The sequence below is a fragment of the Trachinotus anak genome, unplaced genomic scaffold (genome assembly GCF_046630095.1).
Source record: "Trachinotus anak isolate AG129_WGS33_773 ecotype Australia unplaced genomic scaffold, CSIRO_AGI_Tana_v1 ptg000002l, whole genome shotgun sequence".
Classification (NCBI taxonomy): domain Eukaryota; kingdom Metazoa; phylum Chordata; class Actinopteri; order Carangiformes; family Carangidae; genus Trachinotus; species Trachinotus anak.
This window is the reverse complement of record NW_027273853.1, coordinates 18,434,113-18,461,801: the sequence shown is the minus strand read 5'-3', so window position 1 is coordinate 18,461,801 and position 27,689 is coordinate 18,434,113. Positions and strand designations below refer to the sequence as shown.

Here is a 27,689-nt window from a genome sequence, read left to right as displayed (position 1 = left end):
CTAAAGAGTAATAACTAGGCTACATGGCTTGGACAAACAAGACAGGAATACAGTATTATTCTCCTATACAGTATTTCTTACATATTTCCTCCTCCCTTTTCCATCACTGGAAGTAACCAAAACACACACACACTTGACCTTTTATTTTCTTTCTGTGCAATACAGTTCTTTTAATAATGCATTCTCAGTTGTATGGTGAGATAAATATCTAGCAAATATCAATCAGAACTGATACCAAGACACCGATTAACCAGGACAAAACAAACTTATTAATCTTGGAAAGTTTAGCCAGGAAGACATCACTCTTGAGAATTTTTTGTCTTTGTACCCTGAAATGCTTCATTAAGTTTACCAGAATAACATAGGTGTGCCCTGTTCACTTGTACAACCTAAAACGTCTCATAAATGGTACTGCTGACGGTAAAACCTGTGTAAACACAAGATTTATGACCGTCCTTTGAACCTTCACTACAGCTGTGCTTGCCCGCATTGCGTAAACTACAGTTCACCTGTACATTGTAATCCTGCCAGGCAAACAGGGAAAATATCTGTCCAGACCAGTTATATATTTCAGCTGTTTATACTGGTTGAATAGCCAAGTTAAAATATGTCCTTGTCCATGCCTGTCAGTCTTGATGCACAGAGCAGCCTGTAGGTGGCAGCAAATCTCAAACCTGAGGAGAACACAACGTGAAATGTAGAAGTTTCGATAGTTGAAGAATCAAGACACAGTTTCATCTTGACATCTTTATTCCTGTCCTGCAATACATTTTGCCACATTTTCAAAGAGTAAATACATCTTAAATAGCTAAACAGTTGACATTTTCACAAATTCCTTCCACACCTCCATTCCACAGTTCGCAAGGGGAGAAACAAGCCCTTGAGCCCACTGTATCCTTGTGCAAAACTCCCAATGGTCCGTACAGTCTTTGTCATGCTTGCCAGGTTTTCTGACCTGTATACATGTTGTGGTTTGCTGGCTGGAGTATCCCTGCGGAAACATGACACTGATATTCTAATGCAATTGGAATTTGAATGCATAGATTTGTGGAATTCTATGGTATTATTATGAATGTACTGTTTAAAGATTGACAGGGAGAGGACAAGCATAGGCTACTATTGGGACTGTAGTTACATGTTACAAACTCCACACCGTTTTTCCATTAGAAGGTTTGAGTACAATGGGTGAAAAATAAAAGTTAGGAACAAGACAGCCCAAAGTTGGGACCAAGCCCTGCATTATTTCAGTATTGTAAATTTTAAACACAAGGCTTCGTTCAAACAATATCAAAAGACTCAAACACATTCACAGTTCATATCCGTCCTCTAAGCAGAGAAATGAACAGTTAATTAAAAACAACTTGACCACTTTCATCCATACAGTAACTAGACTGATCATATTTTTTAAGCCGTGTTATGAGTGACAGTCACTTTAACTGTACAAAATCAATAAAAACTTTGTTTCCGTTGAAAAGAGACCAGGGCAAAATAACATTTGACGTCTTTCATGTTAAGAGGTCTGAGATGTCTCTGAGGTTTGCATCTGAAGCTCGTTACCGAAACCTGCCTGTAGTGTCGAACTCCATAGATTATCATGCATGACCGATTCTCTAAACTGTTAAAGTATGATCTGGACTAAAAGTAACAAATTCTAGTAATTACCATCATGTCCTCCAATGTAATGGGAATGAATCGTCATATGAACATGGGAGCAAGACAAGTTGGCTTGCACTGGGTGTTTACTTTGTTTTGTTTTTCAGTCGTGTTGAACACAATCACATTCAGACTCACATGCCCTTACAGAGAACTCCCTTTAAAAAAAAAAAAAAAAAAAAAAATCAGTGTAGTGTTTTTAGGGGCTTGTCCTGTAATTCAAATTCTGTACAGCGCATGTCTAAACTCAACACACTTCTATATTTTTTAAGTTGCACACACAAACAAACAAACAAAACAACGCAGCAAACAAAACACACAATTGTCTCAGGTAGAGCTTGCTGCAAACATGAGGTACAAACTAGCTAACATAAGGCCAAGTAAACACAGAGCAGTCTTTTTCATTTAGGTAGCAAATTAATGCAGTTGTGGCGAGCACAAGCTAGTCAGTGTTAAGAAACAAAGCAATGCGCTCCGATAAAAACAATATCCATCACTTGTTACACACAACAGTCCCACACATAGAGTAAATATGCTTCTGACATAATTAGCACCTGACCTGTTATTGTTCATTTGAAGAGCTGAGGTGGCAGAGAGAGAGAGAGAGAGAGAGAGAGAGAGAGAGAGAGAGAGAGAGAGAGAGAGAGAGAGAGAGAGAGAGAGAGAGAGAGAGAGAGAGAGAGAGAGAGAGAGAGAGAGAGAGAGAGAGAGAGAGAGAGAGAGGAGCAGTTTGAGGGTAGCATGGTGTGTGGGAAAACTGAAGTTTGACTATGAGGCAGGACTTGTGCGTTACACTCTGCAAAGCTAACTGGTGACATCCTGGGTGAAACCCTGGTTTCCAGGAGACCTTCCTGGACCCTGTTTCCTGAGCCTTATTAACCACAAGGAGCGATTCTCACAATCTAAAAATAACTGTTATCACCATGTAGTAGATAAGAGTTACATTCTGTACAAAAATGAAACTGAAATGAAAGCAGGAAAATCTACTTGTTGTCATTTTATCTAAAATCATAATCTGCCACTGTGTAAGTGTACAAGTGTAGGCCGTTCCTCCTGCTTTAGCAACTGCAAAGATGACAACCACATTTGAATGTACTGTACCTCTTCCTTCCTAAACCAAAGTAAAACAGGAAAATAAGTAGTCATGAGAGGTGGTTTATTCCCAATACTTTGTGTAAATTGGACAGTAAAGAATCCTATTGCACCAGAACCTACGTACACTAGCCGTTACTATTATTATTCCACAAAGACAACTCTTAGCGAAGAAACATCAGTAAGGAGAGAAGGCAGCTGCATTCTGGAAAGTCATCTATCTTCATATTCTCCAATCAAGATATCTACCCTGAAAAGGAATTCCAACTACGTCAGGCAGGCCATGAAAAACGTCAAACCAGGTGCCATCGGAAATAAACGGCCTTGCTCACGTAGCGCCCAGTGACTTTCAAATCCTCCAATCGCAAAAAAGCTCCACATCAAAAACAAAATCAAAGACTTTTACAGCTAGGCTAAGTGTTAAACAACAACAACAAATTATAGTCATGCCCACGTCGGCCTCCACAACCCTGAATTCAGTATAATGAACTACACAGCCATTCGAGGGAAGCCAAAGGCAGGCAGAGTGGGATGGAGATGTACGTTTATGCAAGAGGTGTCGGGGTAACTAAATGTCCATTCCAGTCTTTTCCATTTAAGTCGGTCAGTCCTTCCAGTGGTCAGGCGAGGGGGGGTGGGGGGTGGGGGGGAGTGGAGTGAGACTTTCAAGGTGGGAGGGTGGTCGGTGACACCCCCTTTAAGACCAGTGTTGAGACTGAAAACAATAAGTTAGCAGAAAACTTATGGAGCTACCCAGCGAGACCACACTGGAGTTGACAGAGAGTCATTAGTGGTGTTGCTCACAGGTCGACATGTGGACCAAAAAAACGGGACCAAGACCAGGCTAGTTCAGCTAGCCACTTCAGCAACAATTCCAAAATCCTCCTTTCCATAAAGGTCTATGGTTCAGTCAGCTCTGGTGGTTTCCTTGAGAGCGTTTGCTTCAATCCTCCTCTTTTTGAAAAAGTTTATATTTCATCATTGAGTTGTTTTATCTTTCTATATTAAAGTCCATGCTGCCACTACGCGCTGTAGCGTTGTTTTCCTCAACGTGCAACAGTCAGCTGGGGGATGAAAAGATAGGACAGGGGGACAGATGTTAGCGCCATTTTGCTGTTTAACTGTGAAAGAAATGGTTCACATTTGTTTTTCCTTACAATGGGTAGTTACATACATAAAAACGCATACTATATGAATTCCAGCATAACAATGTTATTGTGTAGCTTTCAAAGAAAAAAACATTTTGCAGAAACGTCTCACCTGCATCACGATACCACACAGTGACAGCTCATACACTCCTGACCGCTCTCATCAGGTGGGTTCAGCTTCCTCAGTTTATGCTGTCTGATCTCCCGGACCAGTGTGTAGAAAGCGTCCTCTACTCCCTGTAAACACACACACACACAGACAGGTTACAGCAAGATCCAGACACTTGTAATGGTCAATTATAAGTGAAGTACACTGCATGCACCTCTTATAAGTGACATCAAAGCTCTCTGGGGTACTCGACGTTGCAAGGTTTTGCCACATTACCATGGCAACCCTGACCATTTCAGACACCCTTGATCAAGAAATCATAAGGACTAGAATGACATCATCGCTTCCTTCTTTGCATTCTCTGCCGCTTGAATGACGGACGTTCTGTGCGTTCAGTGATGCATGCGCGAGTCTGTATGCACAGTACCTACATAAAGTGCGACAGTGAGTCAGAGACAGTGGGAGCTGTGTGGTGACTTGTCCTTCTGAGGCCTTTCACATACTGTAGCTCTGTTCTCAGGCCAAGGTAACCTGGCTATGAGTCATCGCCTGCGGCATAATAAAATGTTCCCAGCAACACAAATCACACCATGCCGCAGGCCATTCACTTCGCTTCATGTGTGTGAATACACACCATTACAAATCTAACTACACAAACAAACATTACAGAGCCAACACTAGGACACGTTACTCATTACTTGAGCAGTGCTATGCAGCATGAATCAGTAAATATGTAAGTTTATAAAAAGTGACTTTAAATGCAAGAGAGAGGAAGAGTTGGGTACCTCCATGACAGTGCATGTACAGTATGAAGGTGTGTGCTTCTTGTTCGCTACCTACCTGTCGTGTCTTGGCAGAGGTCTCAATGTAAGGGATGCCGTAGGAGCGGGCGAGTTCCTGGGCTTGCCTTGTGTCCACCGTGCGTGCTGGGAGGTCACATTTGTTTCCCACAAGCACCATGGGGACATCGTCTGAGTCCTTTACACGTTTAATCTGTTCTCTGTGAATTGCAAAACAAGGAAATTGCAATAGCTGACATTTCATTTGCAAAACTTTGTCTGTTTCCTTAACCCGTTTAATCACAGGGACGTATCTCTTGCTTGAAATCCTCCCAGCTTCATAAACAACAGCAGCTTCACCACTGGAGAGCCAACCACCCAGGGAGCTCTAGGACCCTGAGGAAGAGCCAGGGCCTGCTGGTGCTGGGCTGTGCTGCACTGCTGAAGGAGGGAGGTGGAGGGGAGGGGAGAGGAGAGGAGGGAGGGGTGGGGATGGACAACAGGCGGGCAGCGAACAGCATTACCTCATCCCTACAGCAGCCAGCGCCAAACGCCAGGCAGCCAGGGGGAACTGAGTGAGAGGAGTGGGTCAGATCAATCAGCTCAGCCCTTCTTCTCCCTCAGCCACAGTGCAGCAGGATATATCCACTACAGTTAGCCCAGCCCCGTCTGCAGTCAACACTGCTAATGGGCTTCATGACCACACTTGCTCTGAGTCTCGATGCCACAGCAGACATATTTACATGTTTTGGGTGAAGCATGTATTTCAAGCCTAACAGGTACATTAAAAATGCCAAAAAAGCAAATAAACTTCTCAAACAGGTGCATTCTTCAGTACGGTATCATAATAAAAATCAAGATGCACTGCCAGTAAATGCCAACACTGGAGGAGAAGTTTTTCGAAAAATGCCTTACACTGTTTTTGCCTGTAAAATAGATGACAGATCTTTAAATAACTCAACAGCTCTAACTGGGCCACCACCTATTCTAGCATCCAGCCAAAGATCCATGCATGCTTTCACAAGCTGCACAGTGGTTTAACAGTGATACCAGGAGTTAAAACAAAGGCTGGGCCTGCAGCAAGTCAAACAAATGTGTGTGTGTGTAACAATCTCAAAAATCCAGCAAAACTGTAGAGGAAGTAGAAAAGTAAATATGCAGCCTCTTGCCACGTGCAAGACTGGCAGGTTGGTGTCTGAAGCGACGAGAAAGACAGAATGTGGCAAAGAGAGAGAGAACACAGTCATCTCCAGCTGAACAACCCCCACTGCCCCCACCACCACAGACACACACACTCTCTTTCCCCTTCCCTGTCCTTGGGAGTGCTACCTCTCCTCGCTGCTCTAATTGAGTCAGGATCGATTTCATTGGCATCGTGCTGTAATCCTCCAGTTGGGGGCTAAGCTTTCTTTAGCCGTGTTAAACGCTACAGCATGACATCACCCCACTACTGCAGAGAGCTGGCACAGACACGTATACACACCCCTCTCCCTCCACACCCCATGGGAGTCCCTGTAACACACACTGCATATGCAAATACACATACACAGAACCCTTACAGAACAGAAACGATTCTGTGTCCGAACCCCGCCCTGACTGGTCTGTGACCTGACCAGCAAACACACATCTGCAACAACAGATCACAACATGCTCAATATCACACATGCACACACACCTGTACTGGTGAATGTCCTCAAAAGACTTGGTGTTGTTGATGGCAAAGACGCACAGGAAGCCCTCCCCTGTCCTCATGTACTGGTCCCTCATGGCGCTGTACTCCTCCTGACCTGCAGTGTCCAGGATGTCCAGCAGGCAGGTCTCCCCGTCAATCACAACTTGTTTCCTGTACGAGTCCTGCAGAAAAAAGGGACAAACTCCAACATTAGGGGGGTGGTAAAGACATCGGTGAAATGTGTGAATGAGCAACCTATTAGAAAAAAAAAAAAAAAAAAATTCAGACACAGAACAGATCAGGTGGGATTTGAGGCAACTGTATGTCGATCGCTGAGGATGTCACATCCTTGGTCACTCAGCACTAAGCAGCATGTACATATACAAAGACGTAGAGTTGTGATGTCAATTGACTGTGTGTTAACTGATATCTGTTATTAATTCCCTGTCCACTTCCAGGTCAAATGAACAACAGGAGATCAGAGGAGCAGGGCATCACCAATGTTTAGCCTTCCAACACGCAGCCACAAAAACATGGAGTGCCGTCCCTTTGTTTGTTAGAGCATAGGGGCCAGGAATGCAAATACACAAAAAGGACATTGTCTGGCCAGAGGCAGGCGTGGTGAGAAAGAGAGGGAAAGAGTGGAGTCAGAGAGGGAGGAAAAAGAGAGAAAAGAGAGGAGAAAACAGTCTTACTGGCTTCCCTCTTCTCTTTGCAATGTCTTTCAGTGTCTTATTTTCATGAGAATATCAGAATTACAAAGAAGGGCGGAGTAAATGTTTCTTTCTCAGGCTGACCATTTGGAGAACTGCCACAGCATTCAATTAATTACATTATATTAACTTGGTTTTAGACTGAGCTGTCTTCTCAGGGTTTAGACAATATCCTTCAGCAGTGACATAGATCTAAAACATATAGAATCAATGCATGCACTTTAACCACACAGGTGCAAGGTGGTGTACAACCGCACAGGGGAGGAGGGAAGAATGTGTTTTTAAATTTTTTTTTTAACAATATGCTCAACCCTTCAGTGCCCTTCCACAAGAATGATATGTAGAATATGCAGAGCAGAGCCGTACCTCTATGGTGGGGTCATATTCATCCACAAAGTGGTTCTGGATGAGCTGAATGGTGAGTGCACTCTTGCCCACGCCTCCAGCTCCCACCACCACCAGCTTATACTCCGTCATCTTTGCCGCCGCTGCTCACCACACACACACACACACACGCACACACACACACACACACACAGACAGACGCCACTGCTGGAGAGAAGAAAGGGAACAGAGAAAGGTGCAGGTTAGCACAATGACAAAAAAAAAAACGCACACATTACCAGAACAACTGACACACACAGAGCTTTGACAGGACATTCTCTGCCACTGGACTGGTGTGATGCGCTCCACAGCCAGTGCTGCAGACAAAACATACAGATTGTCATTGCTGCCCAGGGGTGAGAAACATTAGTGGTTTGTGTGAATGTGTTGTGAGTGTGTGTGTGTATGTACGTGTGGAGTGGGGGCTGAGGTTGAGACCCTCAAAGGGGAATGTGAAAAATGTGCTGAAGGTACTCAATGTTCCAATCCTCTCCCGCTCAGTGTGAGCAGCACAGAGTGTGTATGAGAGGGAGAGCTAGGGAGGCAGCGAGGGAGAGAAAGGAGGGGCACGACACTGGCAGACTGATCCTCATCACTCAGGCTTCACATTACTCATGCCTCTTTTGAACCCAAGGTGACAGACACCAGAGCCGAAACTGTCCGGTTAAAAACATTATACAGAAGCTGAACAGAAAATCTTTAAAAGGACTACATAAAAAGTTAGGCTATATCCATACTGTGTTTTTTTGATGGTTTGCCTTGGTTATTCCATTGGGATCAATCCACAGCAACAGAATGAGAGGCCTAAAAGAGGATTTTATGACACCAGGTGTGCCTGCAGTTGCCCCCTATGGACCCACTGAGCTCACTTAATAGGTCTAGTCGATGCCTTGACTATAAATCACAGCATATTATTAAAGAAACATGTTGGTCTCTTGAGAAAACATAAGTGATGCCCATTTTCTGACGGCTAAAACTTACACGGGTTAACGCTGCCTTCACAATAATTCATGGACCTAGGGCATTTGAAAACAGAATGGGTTAAGTAAAGCAGCTCCTACATTGACAGGTAAACTCAGGAAGGGAATGAAAACTTCTGCTAAATTACTCTAAAAATAATGGGAAACAGCTAAGAGACCATTGATTGAAATCAGGTTTTGAAATCATTTAGAGTGTTTTTTTTTTGTTTTTTTTAAATCCCGGTGTAAATTGGTTCAGTTTGTTGGGTTGTCACACCTTAATCAACAACCTACTGACAGCAACAGAGAACAGAAAAGCAGAGAGAGACAGATGGAGGTTAGCTAACTAATCTGGATTGTACCACAAACACAAGGTGTGTTCAGTAAATGTGGGAATTAGGCCGAAAAACTTGGGTCAATTATGCCATCACAGCGTTAACTATTGAGTCAGCTGGAACCACACATGTATATACACGCATAGACACGAGCCAATACAAAGGCAGGCACATGGATCCTGACATCACCCCACCACTACCACCACAACACTGCTGGCCAGTGAAATTCCAGGCGCGTTGCATCAGCTGGTAAAGAGAGTAGTCATGTGGGCGCGATCACTACATACAGCGGCAAAGCGTGACTCAGCTTATTGCAAATTAACCAAAAAAGATACCAAATGTATGACCTAAAAATGACCTGGTACCAGCCCTGTAGAAGACATGATGAGTCAGTGTTGGAAAAAAACGTGAAGCTATAATGACGAACCACACAGGCCGGGGCTGGTGTGTCCAAACCTATAGCCAGCCACAAGTCAGCTGGAGGCCCATAGCAACCGCAGGAACCTGCCGTGGTTACAGCCTCGGTTTGACATCATGCGGGCAGCATCGATGAGCTGTCAGGTGATCGTCACATCACACTGACATCATCTTTAATGACAGACAGGAAAATCACTGGGGATTCCTGTACATCAGAGAGTGCAATAGCCTCGGGTGGCAGTTTAGTTCCACTTTCTGTTCAGCAGCAGCTTCAGCGCCATCAGAATCACGCTATGCCCTGTCTGGCACTGTTACTTACATCAGGTCCACCCTAGCACGCAGCGTAACCTAAAATTTCTCTTCCTCAAAAGCAGTCTCTTTCATGTCTTGTTGTTTACGCGGAGCAGTCAAGAATAAAGGAAGGTCATACGGGGTTAAACACCTCGGCCTGCTCATCGCTGGTCTTCTGAGTTTTCCTTACCTGAGCTAAGGAAACATAATCACTAAACCTGCACCACCTGCTCCAGTGTGTAATCAATCTGTCAGGATTTCATGAGCACTGCAGGTCACACATGCTGCTTTGCCCTCTTCAGGACACCAAATGCCATCCCTAGCACGAAATACACTCTGCGTTGCTCTGGTACACAAGCTCCACGTTGCTCACTCAAGAGCGGTGAACGTCAACGGTTGAGCCGACCTGATTAGAACATATACACACCCTCTCTCTTGTGCTTTACCTCCCCAGGGAGCACACGCGCAGCTGGAGTGAATTTTAAACTTGACTCGCAGAAAGAGAGGAGTAGTAACAGGTGCCATGAACACGCTTCTGGAAAGTTTCATGAAAGGAGAACACACAAACTGAACTCACAAATCGAATTCAGTCATGGGAGAAAAGTAGCAGACATGCTCTTAAATTTGTCTCTGGGTTTGGTGCAGGGTTAACAAGATCTTCATGCACCCCTGTAAAAACCTCCGTTTGTGTTATTTGTGTCTGAAAGTGTGTGTAACTGTGCTGACGTGGGGGCAGACTGCGATTAGCCAATAGTAAGACCGGCTCGCGGATGTTAATGATTGACAGGACAGCAGACTTGTTAACTGAAGACACAGCCATTTAGCTGCCCTCACTCAAATCACACAGACACACACGTGTTACAGCAACACATCCTCGATCCCATAAACCGTTGCTCACCTTAATGGAACAGGTAGCTCTGAACACCATCACCAGTATCAACAACGGCCTCCTTGTAAAAACACCCTCGCCGCTATAATTCTCAAGCACAACAGGAAGGGAATTACCCTGACCCCTCAATCTTGTGGCCAAACATTTAACTTCCTTTTCCCTCACTGTAAATAAATCAACCTGGTACACAGTGCAGTTCGCCCTGGCTGGAGTACAGAGACCGTGGCGGAGCCGCAGTGCCAGCCCCACTGCTTAGAGCCTTCTCTAACCAAATAAACAGCAGCTGTGCGAAGAGGGGAGAGTTGCACAGGGCAGGCAGACAGTGCAGCACCTTCGGTCGCTGAAGGCTTCAAGCTCAAGACAACTACTACAACTGCTTTAGTTTAATGTGTTGGAACGGATATCAGAAACAGCGGGGGAACAAACTAAAATACAAATTTATCAACTGACGATTCTTTTCATTATCAATTAATCTGCTGCTATTTCTTTTTCAACTAACTGATTAATTGTTTTGTCTATAAATTGTTAGGAAACTGTGGGAAAAGGCCTTTCATAATTTCCCAGCCAATATCAGCTTAACATGTGTATATGCCAGCCAATCGCAGAACAGAAATGCTAAAAATATGTTCTATAAATATGTTCTATATATTTTTTTTAAATATATTCTGATGTATCAGTATCAGCCTCAAAAACTGAATTTTGGTTGGTCTAGACAGATACAGCAAATTTCTACATCTGAGTGGGAAACACACAATCTTTGGGAATTTCCTTGATAAACAGCACGCTAACTGATTGCAAATAAATGTTGATGATTTATTGAGTTATTAATCAAGTGATGGTTTTAACATTGGCATGAATTACATGAAGATTTGTGAGATCAGGCAATGGCATTCCCAGTCCAGTCTGGTATAACCTGGGTAAAGCTGACAGGACAGCGTCAGCAAATCAGCGGTTTTGCCTGACGGATATTTGTGTTATTATATGTTCCTCTTCTTTAACCTGCCTTCACTACGCTATATGTGACCACATGGACAGATTCTTGACCTCATCCTTAGTCAGCTGACCTTGATTTCCCTCTGCATCGATCCTTGGTCTGTCAGTAACAGGTCTGTTAAATTAGTAATATTCACTGGCTTCATGCCAATAAAGCACACCGAATTGAACTTGTGTAGTAAAGATGGAAAATGTAGGACACAAATACACACAAGTAAAAAAAGATTGACACCCACACACTGCAGATTCTGACATGGTTGGTTACCGCGTTTCTTCTACATAACCACATCTCGAGTGTATACCTGCCAGACGAGTGGAAGTATGAGCCTAAAATGCAAATTCAACACACCCGTGCCCACTACCAGGAGACTAGAGGAAGGAAAACAGACAGCCGTGCCATCTCCTCTCAAACTAGGCCATGTCAGCCGCTGATTAATAATCCACACATACATATGGAGATGAATGAGAGAATTAATCATTGATAGAGATGCTGTCGCTTTTTCAGAGCCACTTGTTGTCAGGAGGGACTCTTACTGAACTGGTCTTTGTGCAGATAGAGACGATCCAGCCCGCCGCTAGAGATCACAATCATCAGTGAACATCAATCTTTTCACATATTTCATCCACATGGGGACCTAGCATAAGAACTTTTTGTCCAAGTTTTTCTGTTCTGTGCACGCAGATGGTTATCCTACCCCTACAACAGTGCCACACCCCTATATGCTCCTCTACACTCCTGATTTTCATATGGTACAGTAATGACTCAGTGCATGGTTAACCTGTGCAATCTGTAACTGCCCCAGATGTGCAACAGTTTGCCACATTTACACATGCGCGCACACACACATAAGTACTAATAACAAAAAAATCCTTAAAATCCATGACAGACATGCACAGAACCACGATGATTCCTGAAATTGGAAAAGATCAAATTGACCATCCTCAGCTGGCTCAGCTGAAAAATCTCATCTCTCACTTGGAATCAATGCAATCTGTTCCATTGGACCAGAGTGTGGGAAACATGACTGGATGTAGATGCAGCTGTGTGCACAGAGATACACTTAATGTTCGGTACATATGAGTGATTAATGTGTGCAGATGTAACGATGTGAAGGTATATACATCTGAGACCGTGAGCTTGTTGGGCGCAGTAAGTCCCTAACCTTAGGTTGATGTGTTGATTTTATGCGTGACTGGTTGTCTATTTTCCCCTTTTTCTTTTTTCCTTGCTTTTTGTAAGTTGTACAACTATTTTGTCTGTATTTATTTAATTTATTCAATTATTAATATTAGTTGTATTAATGTTATTAATTTATCATTACTTTGCGTGAGCAGGGAAGGGACTGCTGAGGAAACGGTGGATTTACAATTAGGGATATTTTGGTCTGAAAAGAAAAACTGTAATCTATAATACTTATGTGCAGAATGTTGAATAGAATTTGGTTAATCTAAAAAAAAAAAAAAAAACACAACCAATACTCCTATAGCAAAGTGCTAAAAGTAAAATAGTGAAACAGTGGTGACATGCATTACTCTGAGACAGGCTATAGCTGCAGACTTGTCTACAAGTTGGTGACCTATCCCTTCCTCAGTCCCCCAAATCTTTGCATGGCGGCTCCCTTTCCGATCATAGAGCACCACACAGTATGTCTGTGTTTAAGGTTATTTATAGCTCGCCACCTCCAGCCTGGGAAATTAACAGTTCGTTTTGAAACCCTAGAGCCCCGCCTGGACCAAGAGGATAATCTTACATGACAGCTTACGGAGGGTGCGAGCATAGAGCAGCAAGAGGGGTGATGGGAGGAGAGTGGCTGTGGGCAAGGGAGCGAGAGGGCTACTCTTACTATATGCCAAGGGCACAGCCAACCAGAGGAGGGGGGGTGGGGGGTGGGGATGGTGGGGTGGGGTTGGGAGGGGGGGGTTGACCTGGAAACTGAAAAATAAATCAAGAAATCAATAGTGAAAATGCTCATCATTCTCCAGTGTTTTCCAAGCTATTTCAGATACTAAGTCAATAAACATCTTACTTTTTCTATAATTCCTTGTAACCTGGAAAACAACTCCATCACCTCAACACATGTCGTAAGAAGGAGGGCACACGAGTGGCCATCTTCCTTGACATGCATGCTGCTCTCCATTAAAGAGCCTAATTGGTTAAAGAATCCATACTGGCAGAGCCACAAGCCCACTGCAGAGATAATAGATTTTTAATGGAGCGATGATGGTAAGGAGACCCTCTCTAGGGAGGTATCACGGTCGAACACTGAGACTCCAAGACCCATCCTAGAGCCTCGATAGCCCACCGCACCCTCCCACCGCTCACCAATGACATCATCCTCCTAAACAGCATCCAAGCATACGTGTTGACCAGCAGCTGAAGAATGTCTCTTCTGCTTTCTGAGGCCAAGGAAACACAAGGAAATGATGGCTTAAAGTGAGTCTTACTAATAAAGTCTATCTCATGAATCTTGTGGTTAGAATACGATCCATTTCAAACAGGACCAATCATCTAATAATTATCCAAGACAGTCCTCATGTGAATTTTCTCAAGGAGAATCTTTAGAGAAACAGTTCCTCCTCTCATCATTTTGTCCCATACAAACATTTAGATGTTTCTGAGCACATGTGTGAGAGTAAATGAGTGCACACTTAAACAGATTGCTCTTAAAGGCACTGGAGTCCAAGTGACCTTTTCCCTACTGGGTCATCCTTTTAGCTTGTCGGGTTGGGTAGACAGTGGAGGCAGCAGCAGAGATGAAAAGGCCAGCTGACCTCCACACAAAGGCCTGCCAGTTAGAGGAGCCATGAGGCTTATCATCAGACACCAAACACCCCCGAAACTCATCAGTGGTCTTTTTTTTTTTGCCAGTTGGAGGAATGAGTAATCTTGTCCAGTCTTTTTCAGTTTTGTTTGAGTGGCACGTGAAAACAGAGAAGTGAATTGTGAAAGCATATTGTGGGTCATGTAAACAAAACTGCCAGCTAACCTGCAGAAGATCCTGATCAGTTTTCCAAAGAAACCCAAACAATAACACCTATAAAAATCCTTTCACGTGCATGCACACGCCTGGCCTTGAGTCATTTCCAAGCCTCACACTGCACATTTAACAAAGTAAATAACTATACATGAAAGCAGCACAAAAAGTAGCCATTTGCAAAAAAAAAAATCTTTGTATCCGGAACGGCCACTCTTATTTTGGCTTGCAGCTAGGCAGCACCCAGGCTTCAGCTGCTCAGAGAAAGGGACAATGGATCACACCTCCATCACCAACTGAACTCTCTCCAGCTGTTTTCCAGCTGCCTCAATTTCTACCTTGACTCTGAATGCTACAGACGCTGATGTCAAATTCTATGCTAACACTGGCCCTCCCTAATGTCCTCCAGCCTACATGATCATGATAAATACTATGTGGATGTTGTTCACATATGATGCTTTGATCAGCCACAGTGATGTTGTCGTGGTGGATAAAGTGAGATATGAACAGCAGTCAGTGACAATTAAATGCCAAAACAGCAATAACCAAAAAAAAAAAAAAAAAAAAAAAAAAAACACCTTTTACTTTGGGCTCGTTATTCTGCTCTTTATGATGAATACAGTGAATTCTGACAAAGATTTGTGTCCGCCTGTTTAATTGTTTTTCCTCTAGTGTGGGAGCCCCTATGGGCATAATTTGAGTGATGGCCAGTCAGTGCTGTCTGTGCCTTCTTTTTTCCTTTTCAACTTACTAAACTGTTTTCACGGACAGATCCCAGAAAAAGAAATTATTCCATGTCAGCTTTAATAAATGCCTTGTAGTGGAATCTAACTTCCGCAGTGATACACTCGGTTTTTACTCAGACTGACGGGGCGTCACCCTCCTTGTCTGCGGCCACTATCGGCAGCAGCAACCTCATACTCAAGACTGTCTTTACCCTGGACAAAAACACAGGCCGCGGAAAGTCATTTCGCCACTACAGCTGTGTTCATTTGAGTGCCTTCGGTTTCTTTTTCAAAGTGAGAAGAGGGGGGGAAATCCACGGCGGTCAAATGAAATTCCTCCATAACCAAGTTGCACCCCCCCCCCCCCCCCCCAAACTCAAAGAGACTGTTTATCAAAATAGACAATTCTTTAAAAAAAAAAACAAAAAAAAAAAAAAAACGGAGGTCATTTCCATACCCTATGAAAAACCCCATACATGAAGGCTGGAAAATAAAAAAAAAAAAAAGCATGAGTTGTAGAGCTCGACATATAACGTTAAAGCTCGCCGGGCGTGAATTAAAATGTTATGATAGCGATCTGACATGTTTTAACAGCGGACCGCAATCTCCAGCGGCGTCCGAAAAACACCGAGAGCGTTTTCAGATCGGACACATCATTACACAAATACAGTCGCTGCCGACATATTTCGGACACAGGAATGTGCACTGCATACTTACAGCAAGCAGGCGTCTAATTAGCGACAAGAGCGACGTTTCTTATACCGGAGAAGAAGAAGAAGAAGAAGAAGAAGAAAATCTTTCAACTCTGTTGCCTCTCAGCTGAAATCAGAAGGAAACAAAATGTTCTTGGTCTGCTTCCCGCCGTCCTCGGGTATCTGCACCTAATTCTCTCCCAGTGAGTGTTTAATTTTCAATAGGTAAAATGCACCGAGGCATTCATTGGTTGTGGGTAAAATGAGCCCGCGTTGAACAATGTGCTTCCACAGAGAGCGGAGAGGGGATGAGTGGAGAGCCCACGCCCAGCTCTATCAAACATAGAACCGCCCCGGTTACCATGCATGTTACTGCTGCGTTCACTTCCTGTCGACAAAATGCCCACTCCGGCTGACACCAACCTGTGTTTACTACTTTACCAAAGTTTACAAAATATATCACTTAAATATGACGGACAAAAAAAAAAAAAAAAAAATCTCCCTGCAAACATATTTACTTGTTTTATTAGACTATAGAAAACTGCAGGATTTTAAAGTCCCCATCATTATGGCTTCAGTGTTTTTTTTTTTGTTTTTTTTTAAAATAAGCTCTCTCTTTATTGATGTACTTCTGGTAGAAAAATGTGAATCCTTTGTAATTTATTCACTCATATTTTACGACATGCTGTTGATAAAAGAAATCAGAATCAGCATTAAAAAAAAACCCCAGCATGTGCAGCATATATGAATAGTGGAATGTGAACCCCCCCTTATCAAAACCCCTGATTCCCTGAAATTACCAAGTACATAACCTCAGCGTCCTCCGTGAAAGCTAACTCTTGAAAAATTATAGTAATTCTGTCTATTATAGATTATTATGCTTCAATTCTCAGTCTTTGTCTCAACTTAAGTGTTTTCCACTTGAGCTCATTTCAGTAGGCCTATAGGTTTCATTAAAATAACACATTAGTAACGTCTCCCCTTCACTCTGACACTGCATCAGGAAAGCAGCTCTGGTGTGAAAATTAGATCAACAGACGACAAGAGAACGATTGTTGTGACACATACGTATTTTCATCCATTGAAATGATCATAATTGCGACCACGTGAGTTTGAAAGCACACATTTCCAAACACGGAGCCGGCAACGAGCATTTGAAGGCAACGCCAGACCACCGTGGGTGGGTTAAGACAGAGACAGTTCAGGGGGTTGTGGCAGGAGAAACAGAGCTTTACAAACCAATCGTTGATAACAGTCGCAATTTAGGATAACTAGTAGGTGTGTGCTATCCTCAAGTGTTGTACTGAAAGCGTTTTATTTTACGCCACCTGTTTCATGTGCACTACATTTCCCAGGGAACAACGGGTCTCTCAGTTCCGTATCCAGGAAGTCGTCTGCGGTTGTCAAGCAAACTTTTGCTTGTGAGCGAAGTGCTCTCATTCTGTAAAATGTGTAGACTGTTTCTCTAAACTACAGTTTCCTGCAACAGGTAAATTGTATATTAGGTAAATTGACTTTGTAATATTCCGTTGGAAGTACATTTAATTGAAATTAGCTCAGAGTGGAATATTAATTGCCTTTTTTTCCACATTATTATCAGCGTATGTCCAAAGCACATAACGCTCGTTTGTTAGCTAATTTAATGCTAGTTTAATAAAACCTATATAGAATACTACTTATAGTAGCAATCAGTATTTCGTCTTTGTCAGAAAGCCATTCGACCATGTTGTTGAGACATTTTTGTATTGTACATTTCAGGTGAGCTATAAGAGATGAGCTGCTGTCATGGATCTGTGCCCCAGGAGGTCCGGCCTGGTACAGCAAGAGTCTTGGTGACCGAGCTCAGTGGATCTGGCCTTGTCAACCCAACTCCTGCCACAAAAGCCTGTGAAGACTCAGAGACAGCAGTAGCGCTTTACCTCTCTCCGGAGAGGCTGGTAAGTTCTCAGAAGTGCCCAAGGATACAGTCAGTTTTCATCCCGCTGATACACCATGCTCTACCCTGTCTTTCTTTGATTCATTTGTTTAGTCTGTGTGCTAAACATAACTTATTCTGTCAAGACTTGGGTTAAGGTATAACAATGCACATGTCAGCCTGGACACAAGATATAACATCTGCTGCACGCTTCCCATCTACATTATTATGTGTGTATTGTGGCAGCACAGGCTGTGCAGATTGCTGTTTCAAGGTGAGGTAGGCAGACAGAATTATTTCATGTAAACAGGCTTCACATAATTTGTTACATCAAAGTCACAGGTATATGTCCAAGGTGAATGTTGAATAATGAAACTAAGTCAAGTAAAGACAAAATCCAGTTCAGTGTGCCAGTCAGAGGTCAGCTGTTGCACTGATAATTTACGTTCCTCACAGGAATCGCTCTGTGGAACTCGGGACCTCTCTCATGTGACCTCACTGGAGATCTGCATAGACACACAAGAAAACACACTGGGTAACTTTGGTAAGATATACAGTACAGCAAGGCATTCATAAAGGTTAATCATGGTTTACTATTTCAAACCTTATTGCACAGGTACAACGTTTTCATATGTACTTATTACAGCTCACTGTTTGTCATTGGCATTTGTTTTATTTCTTCATATCTAGTGTTCCTTATGCAAACATAACCACACATTCAGTGACTCTTATTATGTTAAGATGCAGTGTACAAAGATGATTCACAATAGATGTTGAAAAAGAAAACACAGAGACAATCACAAAGCAGAACTAGATAAATTGCTCCAATGCACACTATGTGTCCATACTAGATTTCCAGTCAGGTATGCTAACCTGGGGGCTAGAATGAACTGATAATGGTGGTGGAAATTTTTCATTAAGCTCACCTCTTACCTCAGAAAATCCTAGATTACACAACTAGTGTAGGCATGACACAGTGTTGTCTGTACATGTATGAGTCATGCCTAGACCATCGCTATAGGTGCTACTCCTTTTAGCTGATTTAGGTTGAACACATGATGTAGTGCCGTTGGAACTGAACCGGAAAATAATCATCCAACTATGACGTGAAACAGAAAGAGATGTTTTTGTTTATCTGATGATCTTCTAGGTGCCTTCTTGCCCAAACTGGTACAGCTGAAAATGAACAACAGCACAATCGTGTCAGTAAGGTAAGCTTTAAGTTGCATAACATCAATACTATTGTCTTGTTTTTTTCCAAGTCCTTGAAAAACAACTTGTTCTTAGCTCATGGAATTTTACAGATTCTCAAGAAGTTTCAAATCCTGAAACCAAAAGTGAAATGCAAAGTTGAACAAAACTGAATTTGTGCTATTGATGTGTGCTTCCTGTCACATTATGACCCATTGCATATTAAGCTTATGTTTAGAAAGAAAGCAAGCTTGTCCAGGTCTTTCTTCAAAGAGAACTGTAACTTGACCTTGAGCAGGGATGGACCCATGCGGATTACTGTCATGCTTTACATTGGTCACATGTGTGCTACAAGACACTCTTTAGTGAGGGGACTTGGAAGGCATAAAAAAAGACAGTGCTTTGAAGCAGAAAGGCAGGTCAGAAGTTCAGGTGTAGAGCACTGCTCTGCTTCAGCCAAGGTTTTCCAACAGGGACTTGTAATACGATGTTTCTGTCTGGGAGGTGCATGTTGAAGCTTGTAACCCAGAAGCCAACAGATGTTCTGTTTAGTACATTCTTAGAGATAGGTACACATGGAGAACAGGTTCACCCACCTGCCTCACAATAGGAGACAGAAGGGTTCGTGGCATATCAGCTTTCGGATTCATCCATGTGGACAGTCCCAGAAAAAAAGACAGGAAATATGCACAGTTTCCACTTTGATTGCAGCCACAGCAGTGTCATCAAACTCTGATAGAAGGAAGGCAATAAACCTACAGGACTGGGCACTCAAACACACAAATCGTACATTGTCCTTATAACAGGACAGGTGGAGAATTGTTACTCAAGAGACTGCTGAGGGATAAGAGAGCACAACAGAAGGATAGGGAGCTGTCTGCTCCACCCTGAGAGGAGCAGAGCAGAGCCAGCCGGACGTGCACTGCCTCTGATAGCATTTCCTGCTCTGGGCTGTGGGAGCTGTAGTGGAGAGGGTGTAACAGTGTTGTAGATATAGTGAATGAGCCTGTGCTGGAAGGGTCAGAGCAGGGCTGTGCTATAGAGACAAGTGGGAGGCAGAAGAGAGGCCTGCATGTTGGGGAAGAGGAAGGAGCTTCTAGCTGCAGTGGCCAAGGGACTGGATAGTCTTTGTCATGAATCATAGTGTTGTGTAACTCCCTTCCTTTGCCTCTTAAATCAAATATATTTTATTTTAACCCCTTAGAGATCTGGGAACCACCCTCTCCCACCTGCAGGTACTGTGGATGTCTCACTGCTGCCTTCAAGACCTAGATGGCATTTCTTCTTTTTCTTCTCTTAAGGTAGACTTTAAAGGTTACAGATGGCTCTGTAGAGAGACAATTCAACAACTCAGCAACTGTTGATGGGAAAAAAATCTTGATTTGACAAACTGTGTGTGTATTGATTAAAAGAAGAAAGATCAAGGCACTCTTGAACAAAGTTTTCATTTTTAGTTTTTACATTTGTTTCTTAGCTTTCACATCATTTCCATTTGTCATGTTGCACTGGTGATAAATTACAGTAAGAGTACCACATATCTGTACAGCAAGTACTGAAATTTTCTAAGTAATGTTAGAATAGATGTTGATTAGCTATTGGAGGTGTTGTGATCTTAAGGTCCCAATCTCTGTGAGATGGGAAGATTATAACTGTACAGATAAATGTATGCGTCTAACATATTCCCTTTCTTACTGACTCTGTCTCAGGACAACACATATTCTGTCTGTTGGTTTATCTATTTGTCTAATCACATTTTTTTTCCATCTCTTTTTTTCTGACAATCTACACTGTCTGTACTATATGTCCCTGTTCTCAGGAGTTGTATGTTGCCTATAACACTGTGTCAGACCTAAGTCAGGTTGGCATGCTGGAGAACCTGCAGCTGTTAGATCTGGAAGGGAATGATGTGGATGACTTAGTCCAGGTCCAGTATCTGGGGTTGTGTGGCAAACTCCAGACACTCACCCTGGAGGGAAATCCTGTGTGTGTGCGCCCAAACCCTACTGCCACTCAGGTAGGGTAATGTTCTGCTAATGTTGTACATAAAACTAAATAATACAAATTTGTCACCACCTGTGAAAAGAGGTTGTACTTGAATAAGGTTACACAGACATGGTTTAAGTCCTGTCTGTCTGCCCCAGTTAGGGTCCTTGTTTGTCCTTTATGATTCAGCACATATATTGAACAGATAAGCATTTTTCCAACAAGAGAGTAGTGAAATGAAAGAGATCGGGGTAAATCAAAATTAGGTACAAAAGTCATGTATCTTCACTGTACTTACCAACAGCTCTTTATGACTAACTAGTGTGTCATCATGCAAGCGTGATAATGAAAGAAAAATAACGCAAGAACAACATCTGACGGAGATTTGTGTTTCTATGTGTTCTTGTGTGTATCCAGATTATAATTAACATATTAAGAGAGTACATTTGAAACCATGGGATCAAACATCTTGAAGGAACCAATGTCAGATAGTGCAAGGGTTTGAGTCTCAGCAATTTGGCAAAATATAAAAAACAAAACACAGAACGGTTAGGAGGTGTATAAATGCTTGAGCAAGGAGCTGGGCAGAGTTCCTGAAAAGGAAGTGTTGTATTCAGTTGATGTTGTAAAAGCCAGCTTGCAAATGCAACTTGTGGGTCTGATCTAGGTATCATTCAGTTAGTTGTGTCTTCTGTGCTAGTGCGCCGTTAGCCCTTGTGGCTTTGTCAGATAATGGCCAAAATGTAATCAGAGGGAGCTGAGACATGAAAGTATCCATGTGATGTCACCGCTCTGTATCTGGGTCTTCAACACACCGGACAGGGCAGTGGGTTAGCAGGAGGCATCAAATTAAATCAAACGTAACAGCCACATAACTGACGCACTCTTCTGTGGAGACACCATGACATAGACATATTGTTTTATTTTTAAATTACAGTGCACATTGGATCTCTTAGAAGCTGAATTTGCACCTTCCATGGATTCGAGACACATTGTGCTTTTATTTTTTTGGGCCACTGTGAATGTGTTTATTTACACCCACCAGCCGAGCATTAATTAGGAAACTGGGGCAATGAGGGGAGATGCTGAGCTGAATATGCATTAGGCCTGTGCTTTGTAGTGACTGAGGGGGTCTTGGGTTTGCTCTCTTGCCAAACTATCACTCCTCTTGCTCCACCACACACACACACACACACACACACACACACACACACACACACACACACACACACACACACAAACACACACAAATATCTGCTTACTTCCTCTCACTCAGCCCTATTTCTCCTCCTCTTTTCTCTTTCGTTTCCTCCTTGCCAGCCTTTCTCTCCCTTTTACATTCACTGCATCTGTGTGGTTTGGTGAAGGACAAGAGTGCCATGCTCTAATTTGATCACTCAGTGGATCAGTGATTTACAGGACTCTCTCTGCTCTCTCTCTCTCTCTCTCCCCCTCCCTCCCTGCCTCTCTCTCTGTGGTGATAAAAGACCAGACCTCAAAGCTAAGTGCCCATTGTGGATTTCAGTAGCACTTGTTATTAACCTGCATAGCTCTATGTAGCTTCCCTCAATTTTAATAGGTTAGGTTTTATAGATTAATCAAATTCATAATGGTCAAAAACATGTCATGAAGGTTGGCTAATATGTGATACTAGTAACTATTGACACATTTAGCACTGTCCGACGTTTGGACTGCTAGCATACCACTGGTTTGGTTGACTTTATAAACCAATGCTTTCTTTTTTTTTTTTTTTTAATATGAGTCAAAATGATGATGCCAGAGTCACCTGACCAGAATCACCTTTACAACTTACTCTGGTTCTTTATCATGCGTGGGGAATCGTGTAGCCCATATTATGTAGGTATACATTATTTAGTATAGCTAAATTACAGAGCACTTACGGTGTAATGGAATCTTATTTAGATTAAAAGTCTAATGATTCCATTTTTCGGGGCAATATGGAGTACCAAGTACATCATTAAGTGGATCAGTTGATGTCAAGCACAGATCTGAGTAGTCTATTAATTAAATTAGTCGAAGATGAACTTAATACACATGCGGCATGTTGAGCAACAACAAATCTTTTATATCATTCTAACTAACACATCAACTGAAACCATTGCATGGACACAACAGGAATGTATGCATGTGTCACAATTTTTTATACACTAGGCAGTCTTAAATCACCCAGTTCCATAATGCACTCATGGCTTTATTGTACAAAAGGAAACATACTGTACATACCATTAATCTGAAATGATAAGATGCTTGAATAATAGATTTTTAAAGTTCACTTTATACACTCCCCATGAGATACCTGAGTCTGGCACAAGCTACATTCTGCATTGACTCCACATTACTGCAATTTCTACACTTTACACATAAATTTAATATAGGATGAGTGTGCAGGATGAAACTAAGAATCTTTGTTTTCATTAGCTTAGAATGAACCCTTCATATCTACATTAGGAGTGGGTCAAATTCAACAGAGTCCACAATGTTGCGTTGCTGTGTTTCTTCAGTAGACCAGCACAGACTGCACATTACTGCAATTTCTACACTTTACACATAAATTTAATATAGGAAGAGTGTGCAGGATGAAACTAAGAATCTTTGTTTTCATTAGCTTAGAATGAACCCTTCATATCTACATTGGGAGTGGGTCAAATTCAACAGAGTCCACAATGTTGCATTGCTGTGTTTCTTCAGTAGACCAGCACAGACCAGCACAGACAAACCAAACACTGGCTCTACAGAGGGCCTTTCACATTTTTACTCCACGTTGGTTCTTCCAATGCTACAGTTTTACTCTTTCTCTTTCTTCCCTGTGCTTCTTCCCTTCTACCCAGACTGCAGACTATAGATATCGGGCTGCAGTGAGGGAGTTGGTCCCTCAGTTATGTTACCTTGACGATGTAAGGGTGGAGGAGGATGGGCTGAGCTGCAGCAGCACCATGGGAGAAGACTGGGCCATTCTCCGAAACTCCATCAGAGACCGCAACCCCTCTCAGGGTGCTACTGAAGACGGTGTGTGTGTATGTACATGTTGTTTTGAGTCAGTCGTTGCAGACCAGTTAATTACACCCATGTATTTAATGGGTCACTCACTTTTGTTTTTGTAGAGGAGACAGCAGACAGTGTGTGTCCTTATAGCACACCCAGCTCTGCCAGGCGCCCTGGTTCCAGCCACTCCTGTGTCTGGCCACTCTCATCAGCAGGCTCCAGACCCCGCACTGGCTCCAGACCCATGTCAGCGACCAGGCCTGGAGTTCTGTCCCCTCCTGGATCCAGACCTGGTTCTGCAGACTCAGATCTAGCAGCAGTGGAAACAGAGACCAGCATCATGACACATGGTTTAAGAGCCTTTAAACAGTCTTTACTCAACAGTGCCACCAAGAGGACTTATTTGTTATAAAAGACTTTACTTTTTTTAGATTTACTAAAAATCCCTCTCTTTTCTGTTGATTTTTGAAGGAGCTGGTAAGATCCTGTTCTGTGGAAACCCAGTCCAGGCTATTCGAGCAAGGCGAGAGAAACTGAGGGTATGTGGTCTGTGTTGGAACAACGGAATTCCTTCAACTCAGTGAAAAAATATTTTGTTCTTGAAAAATAAGATCAGTTATCAAATTAATCTGCACCAATCCATAATTTCTCGCACAGTGTTTCCAACACAGCAGAGCATTTAGTGTCCACTGAAAAGAACAAGCTCTATGGGCAGGCCATTATGGCTGTCTGGCACCAGCAGCTCATCTCTTTAATATCTTGTCAGTATAAACAAAGGGAGCTAATTATTAGAAACCTGAGAGGTCTGGCACAGCGGTGGGAGGATGCAGGGGATGGAGATGTGTGAGGGGTGCAGCAGTGTCAGAGGGACTTGACAGATGGGGCTCTCGCTGCCGCCGCCATGTGATCTATCACACTGGCATAAACACACCGCTGCTGTCACTCTCTCTTTTCTTCTTACCTCCTGTCCAGCCTGCCCCTGTTGTGTTTGCTCTACCTTTCTGTATTACCCAGGTGTATATCCATAATTGATGTGCTTAACGCTTAGGCTTCTATTTTTTGGTTATTTTTCCCCTCAAACCTTCATGCTTATTCTCCCTCTCTTTTGGCTCACAGACAGCACCCACCAGGTCTATTTTCACCCCCTGTGACCTGCCCACCCATGTACCGGAACACACATACGACCTTGAAGAGCCTGATGCTAGAGAACGCAGTGATGTGTTTGCAGAGCTTAGAGCTTGGAGGGAACAGCACAGCAGGTACTATGTACTTACACAGCTCTCTCTCTCTCTCTTTCTCAAGCTGGAATCACGCTAAATTATATAAAAGCTGATTCTTAACCTCTTGCCATGACAGACCAACCAATACAACCAGTGTCCTTCTGCTTCATTTTACAGGCGACTCCAGGCCTTAGAAACAGAAAGATTACCACAGGTCCTGGTTATTCAGCACAATGATGAAGAAGAGGAGGAGGAGGATGATGAAGAGGAAGGCTTTGGTGGTATGAGGAATGACAGTAGTGATGAAGAACATGGAGAAGAGAAGCATGATGACAGCCTAGATACTGGCTCACCAGATTCCTCGTTCCAGTCTCTTTCCCCAGGTGAATACTCACTGAATGAATGAGCTTCCTGTTGCTTAGAAAAAGACTGGGATTATGAGAGAATATAAAAAAATGATGATAGTCCTTCCACAACAACATCTACTGTAAGGTTAATACATAGTATATGGCTGGATTGGGTTGTAGGCTAATTGCATTCCGCCTAGTGTCAGCTGGTTTGAAGTTGCTGTTTCATATGTTTGTTCCATATTTTGGGAAGCAAAGTTGCTATTTCCTCAGACCACACTACTCCTCGTCCAACAGTCTTACCAGCAGTCATGGTTACACCGGCAAAAGGCAAAGCAAACCTGAAGCACTTTGTGTTCACAATGCACAGGTTAAATGAACCGACACACGGATCTCGAGAGGTGGTCTCAACGAACCAAACTGAACCCAACTGAGACCACCTTGCAATAGTGAAGGTTATAAAGTATCCAAATACAAATGTTTTGTGTCAATTCATTTTGAAAGTGCAACGGCAAATAGGAAAAACTCCAGCTCAGTCACATGGCATTCGTCTCACCAATGGTGGAATTATGATCATTCACTCAGTCCCCGCTGGCCCCGCTGTTAAAGCCATAACAAACAAAGCCATAACAAATGATTATAAACCAGCAGATAACAGACATTAATGGCAGCTACTGAACCCTTTGTAATGACTTTGCTTTCAGACTTGTATCACAGAGAAGCCTTACTCCCTGACATGGCTCAACTGTCCCTGTCCTCAGACACCACGCTGTCCCCTTCTCCCCCTGTCAGTGCCACAGCAGCATCTGATAGACAGAATCTACAAGGGATTCGTACACGCAGGCTTCGACTTAGCCAGGCCAAATCAGAACATTTACCGTGTTCTAGCAAAGTAGGTTGCTCTCATGGGACAGGTACAACAGCAGGAGACATAGGCGGGACGCTCCAGAAGGTCCAGCATGTGACTGGGACCAATGTGCCTTTGTCACCCCAGGCTGAACACATACCTCCCCGGCCACCAACGAGTGCCCTAGGTGAAGGGCTTGTGGATTCATGGTATGACATTATTAGAGCTTACATTTGTATATCAGTGTATCATTGTATGTATACAGTATAAACATAATAATTTTATTCTCAGGTTATTTCTCCTTTGTAGCATATGTTATTAGAATTGTGGGTCTTAATTCTATTATATAATGCATTTTGGAAAATAACTGATTTGAAATATTGAATTCTTTGATTTGAATGTTGAATTGAACTGGAGGAATTAATACGGTTACTAAATCTGAAAGGTTCCCTGTCTTTCAGTATGGAGATGGACTTAATCAGTGTAAAGTCTGGCAACAAGCACCGTCACAGTCCTCAGATGTCCAAACTTCTGGACAGACCAGTGATTACTCGTCCACACACAGCCAGGGCAGCTCTACAGAAACATCACCAGCACCACATACTCCAGCCCTGCAGAGGGAGCTCACACCCAGACTGACACCAGAGTGGGCTGATGTTCTGCTGCCTTGTCAGTGATGAGTATGTTGTGTGACTGTTCAATAAAAAGAAGGGTAGCATGGAGGCCATTCTAGAGAAATTTGCTCTGAACCTCACTCCCACCATGCTTTGAGGTGTGTTGGGATTACCAGTATTTTGTCTTAGACTTCATAAAGTTACTGAAAGCAGTCCCACTGCTGTTGGAACCAACACACCAGCATCCTTTAGCAATTGTGTAAATAACATGAGTGACAGTGTAGTTGGAGGACTTGCTATAATGAGATAATCCCTTTAATGCTACTGAGTTTGTGTTTAGCTAGATGAAAATTAATGTGGGATGTAATTAATACCTCACATTTGCATTTCTCAGGTTTAAATGTTTCATTATTGTAACTCAAGCGCTACCTTGTACTTTACACAATAAAAAATGAAAAAAATCTTAATTTCAGATTGTCATGGTTCTCTTTCTTTAACTCTTAGCTGTGAGTTAAATAAAATGTAAAGGCTTAATTTAGCCAAGGTTTCCTGTAGTGATGGTGATGGTCCTGATATTTATGGTGTAATAGTGTCATTTTGCCACTTGATGGCACTATCTGTAAATGTTAAATCAAATACTATGACTCACATCAAGGAAACGGTCCCTCAAATCCTCCTCCTTGAAAGACAAGATTCATTCCTTTTTTTTCTCTACATGTCCACATATAAGGCATCTACTTCAG

At 42.8% G+C, this 27,689-nt stretch overlaps 2 protein-coding genes across 5 annotated transcripts; one reads left to right on the top strand and one right to left on the bottom strand.

Annotated features, from left to right (window-relative positions):
- Nucleotides 1-732: 732 nt before the first annotated feature.
- hrasa (HRas proto-oncogene, GTPase a) lies at nucleotides 733-13,096 on the bottom strand. The gene is made up of 5 exons (XM_071503515.1): nucleotides 7,533-13,096; nucleotides 6,457-6,635; nucleotides 4,843-5,002; nucleotides 4,006-4,130; nucleotides 733-3,809 (listed from the first exon to the last, which is right to left on the bottom strand). The coding sequence occupies exons 1-4, from the start codon at nucleotides 7,641-7,643 to the stop codon at nucleotides 4,011-4,013; spliced, it is 570 nt and encodes a 189-aa protein (XP_071359616.1). The 5' UTR covers nucleotides 7,644-13,096; the 3' UTR covers nucleotides 733-3,809; nucleotides 4,006-4,010.
- Nucleotides 13,097-15,817: 2,721 nt separating this feature from the next.
- Nucleotides 15,818-27,413, top strand: lrrc56 (leucine rich repeat containing 56). 4 transcript variants are annotated; one of them, XM_071503447.1, is made up of 13 exons: nucleotides 15,818-16,029; nucleotides 17,585-17,763; nucleotides 18,198-18,285; nucleotides 18,892-18,952; nucleotides 20,137-20,233; nucleotides 20,749-20,946; nucleotides 23,765-23,942; nucleotides 24,038-24,268; nucleotides 24,390-24,457; nucleotides 25,035-25,177; nucleotides 25,316-25,521; nucleotides 26,190-26,541; nucleotides 26,794-27,413. In XM_071503447.1, the coding sequence occupies exons 2-13, from the start codon at nucleotides 17,599-17,601 to the stop codon at nucleotides 26,969-26,971; spliced, it is 1,965 nt and encodes a 654-aa protein (XP_071359548.1). In that variant the 5' UTR covers nucleotides 15,818-16,029; nucleotides 17,585-17,598; the 3' UTR covers nucleotides 26,972-27,413. The 4 variants fall into 4 exon arrangements, with proteins under 4 accessions (XP_071359548.1, XP_071359565.1, XP_071359557.1 ...); XM_071503464.1 differs by lacking the exon at nucleotides 15,818-16,029 and adding an exon at nucleotides 16,983-17,315 and having other exon boundaries at nucleotides 26,247-26,541; XM_071503456.1 differs by lacking the exon at nucleotides 15,818-16,029 and adding an exon at nucleotides 16,988-17,331.
- The last annotated feature ends 276 nt before the right edge of the window (nucleotides 27,414-27,689 follow it).

Excerpts from the sequence above, each read along its gene's own strand:
- hrasa (XM_071503515.1), bottom strand. The coding sequence starts at position 7,643 with ATGACGGAGTATAAGCTGGTGGTGGTGGGAGCTGGAGGCGTGGGCAAG. Across the intron at positions 5,003-6,456 it reads GAGGACATTCACCAGTACAG|AGAACAGATTAAACGTGTAA; the intron begins GTGTGTGTGCAT and ends TGCAATTCACAG. Across the intron at positions 4,131-4,842 it reads CCTCTGCCAAGACACGACAG|GGAGTAGAGGACGCTTTCTA; the intron begins GTAGGTAGCGAA and ends GTGTGTTTACAG.
- lrrc56 (XM_071503447.1), top strand. The coding sequence starts at position 17,599 with ATGAGCTGCTGTCATGGATCTGTGCCCCAGGAGGTCCGGCCTGGTACA. Across the intron at positions 25,522-26,189 it reads GTTCCAGTCTCTTTCCCCAG|ACTTGTATCACAGAGAAGCC; the intron begins GTGAATACTCAC and ends CTTTGCTTTCAG. Across the intron at positions 26,542-26,793 it reads GAAGGGCTTGTGGATTCATG|TATGGAGATGGACTTAATCA; the intron begins GTATGACATTAT and ends CCTGTCTTTCAG.